We start from the raw sequence: 16,852 nt of genomic DNA on the forward strand, positions 1-16,852 counted from the left end.
AATATTCCATTATAGTCACTCTGGACATTTGTTCGGAGACTTTTAATGATGCCAAAATTATTAGGTTGGTTTGTTTTCATCATCGTCATTATCATCAGCCTTTATTTGCCCACTGCTGGACATAGGCCTTCCCCAATGCCTTCCACATAATGCGGTCCTCCGCCTTCCGCATCCAATGACTTCCCGCCGTGCGCACTAAGTCGTCAGTCCAATTATAATATTATAAAAAAATCGTTTCATTTTCTGTTCATATATCCATGTTATATGCATGCGTCGTTTATTCGGTTGCCTTAGTAGCACAGTTGGTCACGGCAACGCAAAGAGGGAATTCATTATAATTAATTCAAACACGTTCTTATTCTCAATAAAACACTGCTTTATTTTCACCACATAAATACTCGACTTCGGATCAAACTTAACTAAATAACTAAGTACGCGTTTATATAATGTGACTGAATCATTATAAACATTTATAATACAATCAAAATGTTATTAATAAAAATATACAAAGTCTTACAAAGGTTTTATTCATAAACCATTAAACCTGTTTAGTGGGCATATGTTGTAGATTTAAAAAAAAAAGATTTTGAATTCCATTGCTGTTTCTATTTCGTCTCGAATCCACATTCAAAATGCAACAAATTCCTTGTTAAGAGCTTTCTTTATCTTTTCTTTCAAATCTTTAATTTTCGAACACAAATTTTATTTAATAATTTCAACCAAAATAGGTTTACTAAGAGTTTATGAATAAACTATATGAATATACATACTTATCGTAAATAACGTCCGTATTATTAATCATAATTAAATTAAGTGAATCACATATTAAAATAAACATAATTATTTATTATCGTTCGTTAGTTATAATCTAGTCACAATTTTAATATTTAGATTTCGAATGAAATAGTTTCGCTTGGTAAAAGCTTGCTGCCATTTTGTTGCTAAGTGATTTCTATCCTATGTTTAATTGTAGTTACAACCAAAAGTTTATTAAGTAAACGTCCAATTGTCACTTCATAATCGATGCTTGTTCAATAGCTAATATATTAGTATTAAGTATTATTGAATTTCGATATAAATTTCAAATCAATCTGTGACGAATTTAATACTTTTCTTAAAATGTATTCTATATTTAAAGTTTAAGGAAGACACGTTACAGGCTTTAATTACATATTATTTACAATCGAAATAGCACCTTAAGAAATTGACAATAATGTATAATATAGAATCTGTAAAACACCAGGATTTTAACTTTAAGACAGAAATTTTCGAAAATAAGAAGTTATAAACAGCTTTTGTCTTCACTATCAAATTTTATATTAAGTAGTATTTTGGCGTGTGTCCGCTATTTTAGAACCAACAATCAACACTCATATTTCAAGTTGTCACTTTTTTGAAGTGAAACTTCTTTAGGCGCTTTCAGAGTAAAATTTAACTCGTGACAGATTCGTTACGGCTAGAGATAAAAGATGCAATTTTGGAAGAGCGAGACTGAGATAATAGACAGCGTCTCGCAAACTACTCGACCGTGGAGAGTGGGAAAAGACAAATCGAGCTAGCTCGTTTCTCTGATACACATCATTCTCTATTACAAGATAAATTTATAGGGATGAAAAATGAAGAAATGCATAATACTACACACCGCAAAAGAAGTTTGACTTCTTTCACGTGCACCAAGTTGCACGCGCACAATTTTTGTTAGGTTATTGTAAAACTAATAAGGAAATGTTTGTTGAACAGCGGACATTCTATAGTCGATAAAAAGTAAATACGATATTGGCATTGACAATGATATTGGTCCTGATTTATGTCTTTGATAAAGTTATTGTAAATATATAGGTTTCCTTAAGATGTTGCTACTTAAGCAAATTTTAATTTTTTTTATGGTTTTTTTTAGAGTTTGCTTCATTTCTTTTCAAGTCATGGCCCCCGGAAATTTGAAATTTTTATAATTTTAAAAGTAATTTCGATAAAGGACGTGTTTTGTTCTTTGTTTTAGATTACCACAATAACATATGAAAATATCAGTTCAATTCACTGTATTTTTCAAAAAAGGATTTATCTGTAAAATATTCTAAGAATGGCAACCCTTTTTCATTTAAGATACCTATATCGACTTCTGCACGCCCTGTAGCAAAATTCATCCGACATTAAGAAGACAGAAAGCAGGTTTTTAGGTTGCTATAAAAAATCTTTATAACCTTATTTGTTTATTAAAAATTTCACATAGTCTTGTTTTGATTTAGGTTTAATGAATTTCAATGCGTATGTTACATTAGTAATTGTGTCGATTGCAAGACAAACGCTTTCATTTTACACTACATTAAGCCATTACACAATTTATTAAAAATCATTCACTAAATAAGCTTCGGCGCTGTTTTATCGCTATTTTGGCAACTAAGGAGAGTACCACAGGTCAATAAATTACATGCACATATAAATGCTTAGATTATTAAAAAGAGAACGGTGTTTAAAGTTTCATCCGAAAATATTAAGTAGCTTTATAATTTTGATTTTGTCTAACTTTATTAAGGACTAGATTACTGGATTTTTTTTTGTTTTAAGCGTCCCGTAAAATGGTTTTATTGTTTTTATTCGTTAAGTAGCCGTAAATTTCGTAAAAGAAATTGGTTGTAAAACTTTTTTTATTTAGATCACATTAAGAAGTTTAGTTTTAAAATTCTAAATAAAGTTCTCTTATATCATTCAGCGCTATATCTAACCGAGCGTGCATCAAAAATACACAATATAATCACGTAACAATATAAACGGATTTCACTAAATACACACTACATATATCTCTATGTACTACATACACTGTGTAGTTATGTATAAATCTGAGCGTTTATCAGGTGTGATCAACATTAGTAAATGCTACATAAAATGAAATGTACCTAAACGTATTATATATATGTATTACGTTATATACAAACAGTTTGTGACCCTGTTATATTAGTAGCCTCGTGTTATGATTTATTACGATACTGGTAATTTATTTACATAATTATCAAAACTAGTTGCTCATTTGCAAGACCGATTAGCACCGAAACATTACATATGTAATGTATGTAATGTACTTGAAGGGTGGGGCAGCCGTTGTAACTATACTCGAGACCTTAGAACTTATATCTCAAGGTGGGTGGTGCATTTAGGGGGGAGGCGCGTTGTAGATGTCTATGAGCTCCAGTAACCACTTAATAACAGGTGGGCTGTGAGCTTGTACACCCATCTAAGCATTAAATTAACAAAATGTTTACCAATTGTTGTACGTCCCTTTAGTTAGGCACTGGATGCGACTGATGAACAATAACGAAATTTAGTTTTGTATTGTATACCGAGGGCTGATACGTATTTGGTTTGAGAAACATTTCGATTAACACACGACATATTTTTTTGTAATTAAAGTCGCGTTATTGTTTAGTAGGTATTAGCATAAATAGTTTATAGACAGATATAACAGATATATTTAATAGGTCTTCAATCGTGTTTACTCAATTATGTGTTGAATGAAATGTAATGTAATAAATAATCAAGTAGTGCCCGCGCTTAAGGCTGTCAGTAGATTTAACATATTTTATACTGCGTCAATATCTATTATTTTTTATATCCGAGGCAATCTACTTCACGTTTGGTACAAAATATAACATTATATATTTTATTACTTAATTAAGGAGGTGACAGCCCTACTTCGGGTGTAAGATCTCAGGGGAATCCAGAGCGCTAGTTTCAGATAATTTCGCGATACATTAACGTTTTACGAATTTTATTTTTATTGCATTGTTGGGTGCACGAACTCACTGTTCACCTAGTGTTAAGTGGTTACCGGAGCCCATAGACATCTAGAACGAAAATGCCGTCACCCACTTTGAGTTATGGGACACACTAATAATACATGTCATTCATTAAATTAAGTAAATTACAATTGTTTTATGTTACGGTCTGTTGACATCCTTTATGATTATGAACAGAAAACATCAATACAGAGAAGTTACGCTACGACAATTCGTATTAATCCAGTTCTTACTAAGTTCTAGAACAAAGCAGACATACAAAAATTGCAAACTTAACTACTAATACATCGTCTACGTTTTGGACGGCATTAATCTATCATACAAACACATGTATACACGTTCGACTTAACTAATGGATTTACTAAAAAAACAAAAACAAAATATGTAATCTACAATTTAACTAAATGCACAAAGAAAACTATGAAAAAGGAAGACCGTGATTTTGATTAAGAAACGATTTAATGTCATATGTAATTTTAATGAACAATCTAAAAATTACTAAAGGTCCCGCAGTAGTCGAAATCCGACTATAATTGGAATTGTAAGTGTGTACACTATTATGATTGTATTTTATACTTCTATAATCACAAATTTCGCCAAGGCCACACTATAAAAAAATATTAAAAAAGACAAACAGTATTTAATCTATTCTCTATTTGACCAGAGACGTCAAGAACAAAAGTTTGACAATAAATAGTATGCACGCGTGTGTGCGTCAAATAGGTGGTATGTAGTATGTGTAATGTTTTCTTTATTGATTTAATGTATCTTTTATGCATTATTTAAAAAAAATGTTAACACTGTGCACTTCCTCTCTATATTCTCTATAAGTGTGGAAAATTTCATACTCCTCCGTCCGCGCAATTTTCGTAAAAAGGGATACAAAGTTTTTGCGTCACGTATTAATATATAGATTATTGGCCAGTGGTAAATAAGGTAGCAATCGCATCAAGTCAGTCGCCTCAATGTCGTTCGTGTTTTCCGTTCCATAGGATCCTGATCTTTATGGCTCAGACTACATAGTATTTTTTTGTGTTCATGAAATTGGCATTTCCGACATTATGGCCATGTTTGACCTGACCAATGGAAAATACGTTGTATTCAAGTCAAATAATATACTCGTACTATTTTGATCTGAGTTGCCAATATAATATTGTAAAAAGTTTTTAAGTAGATCAATTTGTTGTTTACACCTTCAAATTTTAATCAAGCGAATGCCGACGATGTGTTTATTTTAAATGAGTGTTTGTATGTTTGTTGGTGATACGGTGATTGTACATAGGATGTCACTCGCGCATCCTTTTTCCGTTTGAATTTAAACTTTATAAAGTTGTTGGTGGCTTTTCAGAGCAAGCTTTTGTCATTAACTTATGTACTGGTGGTAGAACCTCTTCTGAGTCCGTGCGGGTAGGTACCACCACCCTGCTTATTTCTGCCGTGAAGCAGTAATGCGTTTCGGTTTGAATGGTGGAGCAGCCGTTGTAACTATAATGAGATCTTAGAACATATCTCAAGGTGGGTGGCGCATTTACATTGTAGATGTCTATGGGCTCCAGTAACCACTTAACACCACGTGGGATGTGAGCTCGTCCACGCATCTAAGCAATAAAAAAAAAAAAAAAAAAATTAGAGCTTCAATGTACAAGCGATGCGCGAGTAGTTTTATCATTTTTATTTTAAAAAGGGAGTTTGGCAATAATCATAGTTTCAACTTTGAAACGCTAAAATTGTGATATGGAAGTCTAAAATGTTAATAAAATTACATATGAATTAAATTTCAAAACGATTGTTTTATCAAACAAAATTGTTTCACTGGCCACAAGTAACTTAAGTATTTTCATATTTCGTCTCAATTAAAAAAAAATCAATAATCGCTTTTATTGAGATCTTATTGTAACTAAGAAGGATACATTTATATTATTACTGATTGGCTATATTACGTCATTATGCATTTCATTAGTATGAAACATAAGTAGTAAGTACACAGTACGATTCAATTTTAAGACGAACCTATCCACATCTATTGGTTCGATACGTAACATTCCGAAGAAATAAACAAATTAATTAATCAACAAACAAATCGCAAGAGGAACAAAATTATTTCTAAGACTAAGTACAGTTAAATTATTATACAGTGTTTTTTTTTTCTAACTGGGACTGGTCGTGTTGCTCCTTGGTTCGGATTTCACTGAAGTTCCATTGACTTTCGATGCAATACTGGTGGGTGACGTTTGGGCGCTGGCTATTGGAGCATTGGCCTGGCATTGGGCGCACGGCTCCAATCGTCTCGCCAACACCGCTTTCATTTTCAACGCCGGCCCCAGCTTCATCTGCAGCATTCCCGTCAAGTGGTCCTCGGTCAGCAGCGGGAGGCCAGCGCCGTCGATCCTCTGTTCCCGGAAGTTCTGTAAAGAAAAACGACTGTTATCGTCGGGAATGACTGTCGTAAAATGGAGGTGGAACGTAATTAGACGTGAACGCGGTCGGTTTGCCGCGCACCTGACTCGATGCTGTAAATTTGTACAGCGCCCGAACGATCTACATATTTGAGACGACGTAATTAATTATTTATTTTTGCTACCTTGGCTGATAGCCTTGAGAGGCTATTTCAGCGTCACCCTAACGTGTAGGTGAGCTAACGGGCTTAAACCGGAGTGTTTCTAACACTGGTCCTAGCAAGAGCAGTGCAGAATCTATCTCCGGATCGGAATTTTGTACTGGTGGTAGGACCTCTTGTGAGTCCGCGCGGGTGGGTACCACCACCCTGCCTATTTCTGCCGTAAAGCAGTAATGCGTTTCGGTTTGAGGGGTGGGGCAGCCGTTGTAACTATACCTATATATACCTATATATACTTTAGAACTTATATCTCAAGGTGGGTGGCGCATTTACGTTGTAGATGTCTATGGGCTCCGGTAACCACTTAACACAAGGTGGGCTGTGAGCTCGTCCACTCATCTAAGCAATAAAAAATTAATAAAATAATAACGCGACCCAGTGAGAAGATCGGACGAGAAACTTAGTGGGCTGTGTGCGACGAGACGATAATTATAAATTAATAATTTAAAAATAAAGTAACATCGCCTATGCATAGCATTACGATTTTCAGCTCTGATACGTCGTATACATTGTTGCGTTTCTTATTGTGATTAAGTTTTGATTTCATATGCATGTAAGGCAATAAAATAAGTGAAGTAATTCCGCCATTTGCATGTAAATAATCGACGTTAGCAACGAGACTAGATAACTTCTGATCTTAGCTTAATTCGAAACGTCTACTGTAGAGTAGTTCAGTTCACGAAGAGGTCGATTAAAGTCGATGAAATGTGTAATACGAATATCTAATAAGCGGTCGATCGTCGCGGCGTCGCGGAATCGGATTTAAACGGGAAAGTATCAAGATGGTTCGCGTCTCGTCTCTGTCGGGTCGCTGGACGCTGCGACCTGTCATCTGCGCGGGAACGTTGACAAAAACCGCGCCGCCTACTTGACGTGCCCCCCTCCCCGCCCCTCGCCGGGCCGCGCTCACCTCACACCGACCACTTTTTACCGTGCGACATTTGCCCGGAGTTCGATCCGTGTCATCCGACGTATTTCTTTTTTAAATTGCGGCGGCGTTCGATTTGTTCTTTTTTTTTTAATTTTACGAGGCTTCGGTGCGTTCGCGCGTCTAAAAAAACGTTATAAAAAAGGCTCTATGAATAATTAAACCGAGATGGCTACCGGCTAGATGATGGGAACGGACCTCGCGGCGACGGTCCGCCGGCACGTCGCCGTACGACAGGTCAATTTGCGGGGCTCGTTTTGTTCCCTCCGAGATCGCCATTAGCGTTATCCCGCGCTCGGCAGCAAATCTACTTTTATGCAAATTAATAACCATTTCGCTCGAGAGCGGAGATTAGAAAACTGGTCGCGGTTAAATGGAATACCGGAATTCGAAGTGAAGGGTCCAAGTGACCCGAACGACCTTCGGACGTTTCGCTTCGAGGGCATAGTTAAGTTTAATGGGGGTTAGACGCGGCTCGGGTTAGTGATGCGGTTGCCCCCGGGGGTCGGGAGTCACTCGCGCCCACTATAAACGAACCTCGAATGATATTCGAGAAAATTGTTTAATTGGGGGTCAAATTACGGGTTCGGAGAGCGCCCACAGACTGGTTTAGTTTAGTTTGACCTTTTTTGTTGAAAGAATTAGACTGGTTTCTTATTAAGTATCATCTCATATGTATTCTGAGTATTCGGTCTTTTTTTTTTGTATATAATATTTTTATTTATTTAGAAGTAAAAGCTTAACATTATTAGCATTTGTTGTGTATTGAATATAATTCGCTTAAAATATCCGCAAATCTGAATATTTATTTCAAAAGAATTAATGCTATTTTTGAAATATGTACCTATATGAAAAAAAAACCTCAGAATTTGTTATATGGACATGTATTTGTATGTGTGTAGGTATTTCCGAATACAAATTCTCCAGCATTTACGTATTGTTATAAAATGTAAATACGTTCTTTAAATAATCCATTTGTCTATATTTGTTCCAAAAAAAGTCTAGTCATTACTAACTTATTGTAAGCTCTGATTGGGTGGTAAAATTTATTAGAAAAAAATGTTTTATCTTCTTCTTCAAAATACGAGTTTATATTTCATCATTTGCTACAAATTTTCATTTCTACTGGGTAGGTACTTACCAACCAATATATACAACGATATCATCAAATTAATACAACAGCATCATCATTATCCTGCCCTTCTCCCAGTCACCTGGGGTCGGCGCAACATGTTTTCTCCTTCCATACTCTTCTATCATATACCATTTCTTCGCTCACTCCCCTCCTACCCATATCGTCTTTCACACAATCCATCCATTTCTTCTTAGGTCTACCTCCCCTAAATCCTTCCACATTCATAGTTAACATAGTTATTAAAGTTAATACAACATCGAATTCTAATTTAAAATGACGTATATTTAAAGAAGAGTATAAAGTGATTGTGGCGGGCAAAGTAGAAGGAAAGAGATCCCGCGGCCGATTACCTAGCCGTTGGTGTGACCAAATAACCGCTCTAACTGGGTTGCCAGTCGCAACCGCCATTCGAGAAGCTGAGGACCGGACGAGATGGAAACAGCTCACGAGACAGGCCACGGTCAAGTTTCAGGGACACGACCTTCAGTAATGAAGAAAGCGACGAAGAAGAAGAATAAAGGCTCGCCATCTCTTTCGCGCACCTTTAACGGTGACGTCACTATCAATATCCGAAGTGATCCGAATCCTCTTTAGTTATCGGTCAATTAGCGCCAATTACCGTTTTATTAATAATAATTTTTTTATTTTTGTTTTTGACATAAGTTTTTTTATTATATATTTTTTTTGAAGAGAATAACCTCATTCAGAAGGATGCTAAGGACCGGGTAAAGTGGAGGAGTTTGTATAGGATAATGGACACTGGCAATAAACTGGAAAAACGCTAGGAAGAAGAAGAAGAATATATATAATGAATAAACTAGTATGCTAAATCCCATGATGATATTTCGACCTCGCTCAGAACTAATGTAAATTGATAACGTTCAACTATATGTTATTATGAGTACCTACGCGTATGAAGGTACAAAGTCGAGTTCAGATGCTGTGTAGCCTGTGGCCATGAACTGTGGATTAAGATGCGTACACACAGTATTTAAAAAACGCTGCGGTTGTGAAAATATATTTTTTCCCGAAATTAAATAAATTTTGGAAGAATTTGATTATTGTTCTTATAGCTCAGCTGGGGTTGTTTGTATACAAATTAATAATTAATAAATGTGGTCCATTGACATCATTAGTGGCTCGAGCATGAGATCTCTGAGAGAGCAATAATATAAAAGGGATATTGTGAACAATATTTGTTATTAAAATGAATCCACTGAGCTTAATTTCATGCATAGACTAAATTAATGTAATTGACATGTTTTTCTGTCTACCTTCCAGATTCATTAAGAGATCAGCTAGATGACATTATTGTTGTCACCAGTACACATGAAAATTCTGGGAAATTTCTAGAAATGTTTCAGTTTTAATGAGAGATTCCATTACATTCGTATTAATACGTACTAAACGTAAAAATTATGTTTCATAGCTTTCTTATGTAAAAAAAGTTGGGTGAATAATTTATTTTAGTTATACCTCATAAGCAACATTCGCGGTATGAATTCAATTACTAATAAGCTATTTATTTTTAGTAGTACATAACGAGCAAAAACATATACACCAATATTGAATTCGAAACATTGACATTATAAGAGCGATGACACACGACGCATAATCGCCGCTGTTTCTTGCGCGCGCAGTTTCAAGTGTACAAACACTAAATTGCGGGCTGCAGCCGTCCCGACAGGTTGTGGGGGAGCAAAAAAGGTTAAAGTATGTTCCTTAAGGGTCGAGGGGCCGGCACAGAGCGGGGAGGGGGTTAATGACAGGGGCTGCGCGGCGCCTCGGGCCGCTACCGCGCGCAAATTGATGCCTGCCCCGCGTCGAACCTTTGCTCCCGGCTAGTGATGCCCGCAGTCGATAAATAGTGACAGCCGCGTTCCCGCACCATGGAATTATGGCCGTTTATCGTACGATAATTATTTGCGCGCTCGCGGTGGAGCTCGGTGAGTTATAAGCGTGCTGTTAGGACGTTGTTTTTTTTTTATGCTTATTGTTTTAAGAATGTTGCTATGAGCAGTCCTAAGTCTGAATCGACGAGTAATGTTAAAATTTTAATTCATATAACAGTACACTTAATTTTTTGGTATCTTTAATATAATAAAGGTTGTAATAATTTACCAAAAGGAAAGCGAACTGTAGTCTGTGAACATATTTGACATTTGGAGCACATGCTCTACTCTCGTATGGATTCACAAGAGAAACTCTAAGCTTGGAGCTGTGTAAATAGATTGTGTTCCAACTTATGATCAGATTGACTTGTAAGTACATCTTGCATCCAACTTAATTTAAGCATCGCTGCTAATATTACAAAAAATAATCAGTTCAAGAAAATTAAACAATGATATTTCGACAGCCAATCGCAATCTCTTCAAATAAAAACCAAAACACCGTGAGATAATTGCGTCGATTGACGCACAATTATTATAAATAAATATTAAATAGAACAAAGCGGTCACAACATGCAATTTTCCTATCACCTAATAACGGTGTATCGATATCGATAATAGATGTTCCGATAACATCACTATTGTGAGGCCCGCATTACACTATAAAGATTGGAATTAAGTTTAAAGCGTGGTACGCACTGGCTTATATTTACTGCTGACGGTGTGCGGCTGTGGGCTCCGTCGTAATTATTATCTTGGAGCACGGTCATTTCTTTGTTTTTTTTTTATGTTAGATTTAAAGCCATGTACTCATTTTCGGATATGTAAGACAAGTCGTTCATACCTTCCCGTGTTTAATGACGAGCGAATTTACTACTTTATTAAAACCAAGTAGGTAGGTATAATGTGAGTCGTAATTTATCATGTTCAAATATTCATATGATTATAATAATAATTTATACATAGAATATAATACTTTTTTAATTCCGTATTTCAAATACCTTTTTCTTTTTTTCTATTGCTTAGATGGATGGACGAGCTCACAGCCCACCTGGTGTTAAATGGTTACTGGAACCCATAGACATCTCCAACGTTAATGTGCCACCCACCTTGAGATATAAGTTCTAAGGTCTCAAGTATAGTTACAACGGCTGCCCCACCCCTCAAACCGAAACGCATTACTGCTTCACGGCAGAAATAGGCAGGGTGGCGGTACTTACCCGCGCGGACTCACAAGAGGTCCTACTACCAGTGAAGTTAGTTAGTTAGTTACTATACTATAATGTATTAAAAGTACTAATATTATGAATAAAAATTTAAATGTTGTTTAACTTGATTCGTTCAACTCTTCGGTCTACTTTTACGTTTTAATCTCGCTGATAAATAATAATAGCTAGTTCTTTGTGAAATGAAAAGCAAAAGTTCAGAAATAGTTCTATAGAAAATAGTTATTTAAGGTTAAAGTATATTGACCGTATTTAACGCCATTTTGGAATGTCAATTAATAACTGGGCTAGGTTAGGTGACCAAGAAAAATGAAAATTATTCGCATCCTCAGAAATATTATTAATGACAATAACAAAATGCGAGATTAAGACGCATTATTTAAATTAAATTTATAAAAGACAAGCGGCCCGGACCGGCTCCGCTCGGGTCTTTAACAAAACTTTCAACGATATTTGACATTGTTTTAATTTTTTTTAAATAAAATAACACTTATTGCGGAATAACTATAATAGTTAAAGTCGTAGTACATTATTTTATTCTATCACTAGCGACCCGCCCTCGCTTCGCTTCGGAAACATTAAAACACACATGAAACAAAAAAATAAATAAATAAAATAATAAAAAAAGTAGCCTATGTTCATCAGGGACAATGTCGGCTTCTAATGGCAAAATAATTTTTCAAATCGGTCCAGTAGTTTCGGAGCCTATTCGAAACAAACAAACAAACAAATCTTTCCTCTTTATAATATTAGTATAGATGAATAGTTTTCTCAGGGCACGCGATGTTAAGAATATTTTAGGTAATTTTTTTACACCCTGGGTTAAATTATTGCAGTATAGTATAGCAAGGAGTATAGTAAGGATACAATTTTTTTTTTCAAAAAATATTATCGCCTATGTCACTCGGGAATAATGTAGCTTCCAAACAGTGAAATAATTTTTCAAATCGGTTCAGTAGTTCCGGAGCCTATTCAATACAAACAAACAAACAAATCTTTCCTCTTTGTAATATTAGTATAGAAGTATAGATAGCTAATACTCTTGGTGCACACGAAAAATCGGTTTTACTCGGAAAATATTTCGAATACTTTTGAAACGGCAACTAATGTTCGAATCGATCTTCGGAAATATAGTAAAAAAACAAAAACAAAAAAAAAAATCTTTCCGAACATGTTGTATAGTGAATGGTAAGGTCTGTGTTGGGCTTGTCACTTTTTTTTGTTTTGTTTTTTGTTTTTATATCAATTGTCGTTTTGCAGAGTTATGTCAGCACTTTCTAAATCTTGTACTCTCGTGTGATTAGAGTCCGTAACTTTTTTTCTTCTCTTTCTAAATACCATGTTCCTCTCGCTACATTAATGAAATGATCACAACGTAAAAAGTATTAAAATGAAGAGTATCCATATATTAATACGTGAAGCAAAAACTTTGTATCCCTTTTTACGAAAATTGCGCGGACGGAGGAGTATGAAATTTCTCACACTTATAGAGAATATAGAGAAGAACTGCACAAAGCTATATTTTTTTTAAAATAATGCCTAAAAGATACATTAAATCAATAAAGAAAACATTACACACACTACATACCATGTACTTGACGCACACACGCATGCATACTATTTATTGTCAAACTTTTGTTCTTGACGTCTGTTGTCAAATTGAGATTAAATATTGTTTGTCTGTTAATATTTTTCTATAGTGTAGTCTTGGCGAAATTTGTGAATATAGAAGTATAGAATACAATCATAATAGTGTACAAACTTACAATTCCAATTAATTATAGTCGAATTTCGACTACTGCGGGACCTCTAGTTAAATAAATTATTTAAATACGCTTGTAGCGTGTCAAACGTTTTTGTTGGGTTCGATTGTCGTAGTTAAAATTTGATTATAAACTTTTAAGCGGGTAGCCATCATATAACACAATATATTTGACAGATGCCTGAATCTCGCTTACGACATTTTCAAGATAGGATATATACTTGCATAATTCCGAACAACAACAAAAGAACCGTCGGTCTACCGAGCAATTACACCCGAAGGGTGGAAGATCTTCTCTCCGTCGTGTACCTACACGTATGCTCAATTAGTAATCTCTGTAGCTTTTTCTTTTACTTATACTCATCTAGGCCTAATCAATTTGGATCCTACTGTTTTCAGCGAAGTAAAATGCGCTGATAGTTAGTGTTTCATTTAAATCAGTTGACAGTTCCCCAAAGGTGGGTCCAGTTGAGTACCACTGTCCCCCTTAATTGAGACCCGCTCGTGCGATCTTATTTGAAGGCTGGTATAGGTAACGTAAATGGTAATTCATGGACAGATTAGAGTGCAAATCGTTTGCCCGTCGAGAGAAATGAAAGTAAAATTTAAAGGCGATGCGATAAATGCGATGAAGGTAAGTCGATACCAGGGATATAGTATCTCTATTGGGCATAAAGTACAAAACTCAGAGAATGCCAGAGTGTCTACGCAGATCTAGAGGTTCAAAATGTTGTTCAATGGTAGCTTCTCATAAACAGCGATTTATCTAAAAATGTTTGAGAATAATCAAACTAAAACTGAGGCTACCTCATTGTTTGTTCGAAAGCTCTTAGCGGAGGAACGCGGCAACTGAGCCCGCAAAAAGCTTACACGAAATAATTAGAAAATAACATTGATTCGTGGGAGGGGCTTATTCGCGACTGTAAAACGAGACGAGCTTATGGGTGACGCTGTTGGGTGACAGAGATGTAATGAGCGTCTGCAGCAGGTGGGCGGGGAGATACGAGCTGCGGCGAATATTTCCGACAGCAATCGACCCGAATCCGCCCAGCGTGCTCGCCGTGTTCACGTGCGTACATGGACTTTGTCTATTGTTTAATCGTATTAATGTTATTTTGAATATCCAGAAAGTTCTATAGTAGGTACGTATTACGCAAATCATATCACGTACCATAGACATACGAATTATATATTCGAACGACACGAATCATTAGTAGTCTATGGGCTGATTCGTGATCGAGACGAAATTATTGAAAATTTCTCGAAAAGTTTAGGAAGCGATACAAATATTTTAAAGGAAAAAATGAGAAGCAATATTCACTTGCGTTTTGTTTAGATTGCAATATAGCATAACATTGCAAACCGGAAAATAGAATATTTTAACCTTGAAAACAATTAATCGACATTTATATGGCTATCAATTATATTGCGTGCAAGAAAAATATTGACATTCGATACGAATGGACTATTCAACTTTTACGAATAAAGAATTGACAATAATCTTAATTCAAAAATGTTCTTTTGAGATAGTTTAAAAAAAGAAGGAAATAATGTATCATTGACACAAAAGTTCGTTTGGCTCGACTTTCGAAACGTGAATCGATATTTCGATTAAACGGTAACATCAACAATCGAGTAAACAGTTCTCGGTATCGGTGCGGCGCGGGTCCGGTGAAACAATCTGCTTGTATCATCGGATAGCTAGAGATACAATCGGCTCGCGCCACTTGTAAACTTGTAGTGCTGCCACTCGATATGAACTAATCGATTATTATGATTATTATTCGCAATTAAAAAATTCGTAAACACATCGTGTTTAATTTTACGTTTTGCGTTGTATGCAGGTATGCACCAGCTGATTTGTATTAATTTGTATAAAAATTATACAATATTTATAAGGAAAATATTAAGCGCTTAGTGAACAGTTAATTATAAATAGTCTTGAACAGTGTTATGAAGATTACCTAAAATCGATTTTGCATAAAGAATAATCGATTGTTTCTAGCGAAAAAAAACAAAGAAATAGTTCTAAATGGGTATTATTTTCATGGAATAACGGAACGTGCTTTGAAAAAGAAAACGTGATTATCGATACAATAGAATGTTGATATTATCTCGACTTGAACAATGTTAAGAAGATTACTTAAAATCGATTTTGCATAAAGAACAATCGATTGTTTTAAGTGGAAAAAAACCAACGGGTCTTAAAGGGTTTTCTTTACATGAAATAACAAAGTGCTATGAAAAATAAAAAGTGATTATCGATAAAATAGAATGTCGATATTATCTCATCACTGTTCGAGTAGCGGTCGCGTGCCGGCGCGCCCTCAACGTGATCCGAGGAAAGTGCGCCGCTTGAACACTCACAGCGAAATGAGTAAATCCAATGATAATTATCTATTTTCCACAGTTTCATATTTACGCTCAGCTTTTTTTTCCTACCTAAGCTGATAGCCTTGAGTGGCTATTTCAGCGTAACCTTAACTAGTAGGTGAGCTCACGGGGTTCAAACCTGACGACGTTGCTAACATGATCCCTAGCAAGAGCCGTGCTTCGCAGAATCTACCACCGGATCGGAAACGCCACCCACTGAGAAGATCCGGCGAGAAACTCAGTGGGCTGTGTCTGTAGGTTAATTTACTCGTCGATGCCTTCGTCGCTAGTGACGGGTTCGACGAGAACGATGACCGAGCGCTCACCACGAATGTTAACTGACCTTAACATTTTTATATCATTAATATATAGCCCACCTGAAGAGAAGTCAGGCCGTCGCTCAAGGACATCAACAATACAAGATCACAGTCGCTGCCCACTTTTTTGTTGTTGCTTACATGGGTGGAAGAGCTCACAGCCCACCTGATGTTAAGTGGTTATTGAAGCCCATAGACGTCTAAACGTAAATGCGCCACCTACCTTGTGATATAAGTTCTAAGGTCTCAGTATTGACCGAATTACATTATAATGGTTCGAAAACTTATGACAGCAAAATGTTTAGTCTTCTTTTTATCGCCGATGTCGGATAAATTTTAATGTTGGCGAGTATCGTATCGTCATCGTGCTACTTATCTATTAGTCCACCGAGTTTCACGCCACATTCCTCAAGGGGTAACGATTCCGATCCAACGGTAGATTCAGCGAAGCACTGCTCTTGCTGGGGTTAGTGTTAGCAAAATTTGTAAGACTGAGCCGTGTGAGATCGCGCACCATTTAGGAATGAGCTCAGAATAGCCCTTGATGCTACTGGCGGTTAAGTAGGTAGAAAAAACTTATGTATGCCGCAAAGTGGGAAAGCAATTTTAATCTCATGTTTCACTTTGTTTATAGACTACCAATAGACATTAGACTATCAGTAGACACTAGGCTATCAATATACACTAAACTATCAATAGACACTAGACTATCAATAGACACTAGACTATCAATAAACTATCTATTAGTTTTAGGTGAGCCCTGAGATTCTTTGCCCGTCTACGGCAATAGAAAAAATAACATTACTTCAAGAAT

At 35.9% G+C, this 16,852-nt stretch overlaps 1 protein-coding gene across 1 annotated transcript in view; it reads right to left on the reverse strand.

Moving 5' to 3' along the window:
• Positions 1 to 355: 355 nt before the first annotated feature.
• Positions 356 to 16,852, reverse strand: part of LOC114242932 (uncharacterized) — a 59,208-nt gene continuing 42,711 nt past the window's right edge. The window contains exon 6 of the mRNA XM_028174264.2: positions 356 to 6,196. Coding sequence (XP_028030065.2) covers positions 5,939 to 6,196 — 258 coding nt within the window. The 3' untranslated portion in view covers positions 356 to 5,938. The remainder of the gene's footprint in view (positions 6,197 to 16,852) is intronic.

This window comes from Bombyx mandarina, chromosome 08 (genome assembly GCF_030267445.1).
Source record: "Bombyx mandarina strain Sakado chromosome 08, ASM3026744v2".
Classification (NCBI taxonomy): Eukaryota; Metazoa; Arthropoda; class Insecta; order Lepidoptera; family Bombycidae; genus Bombyx; species Bombyx mandarina.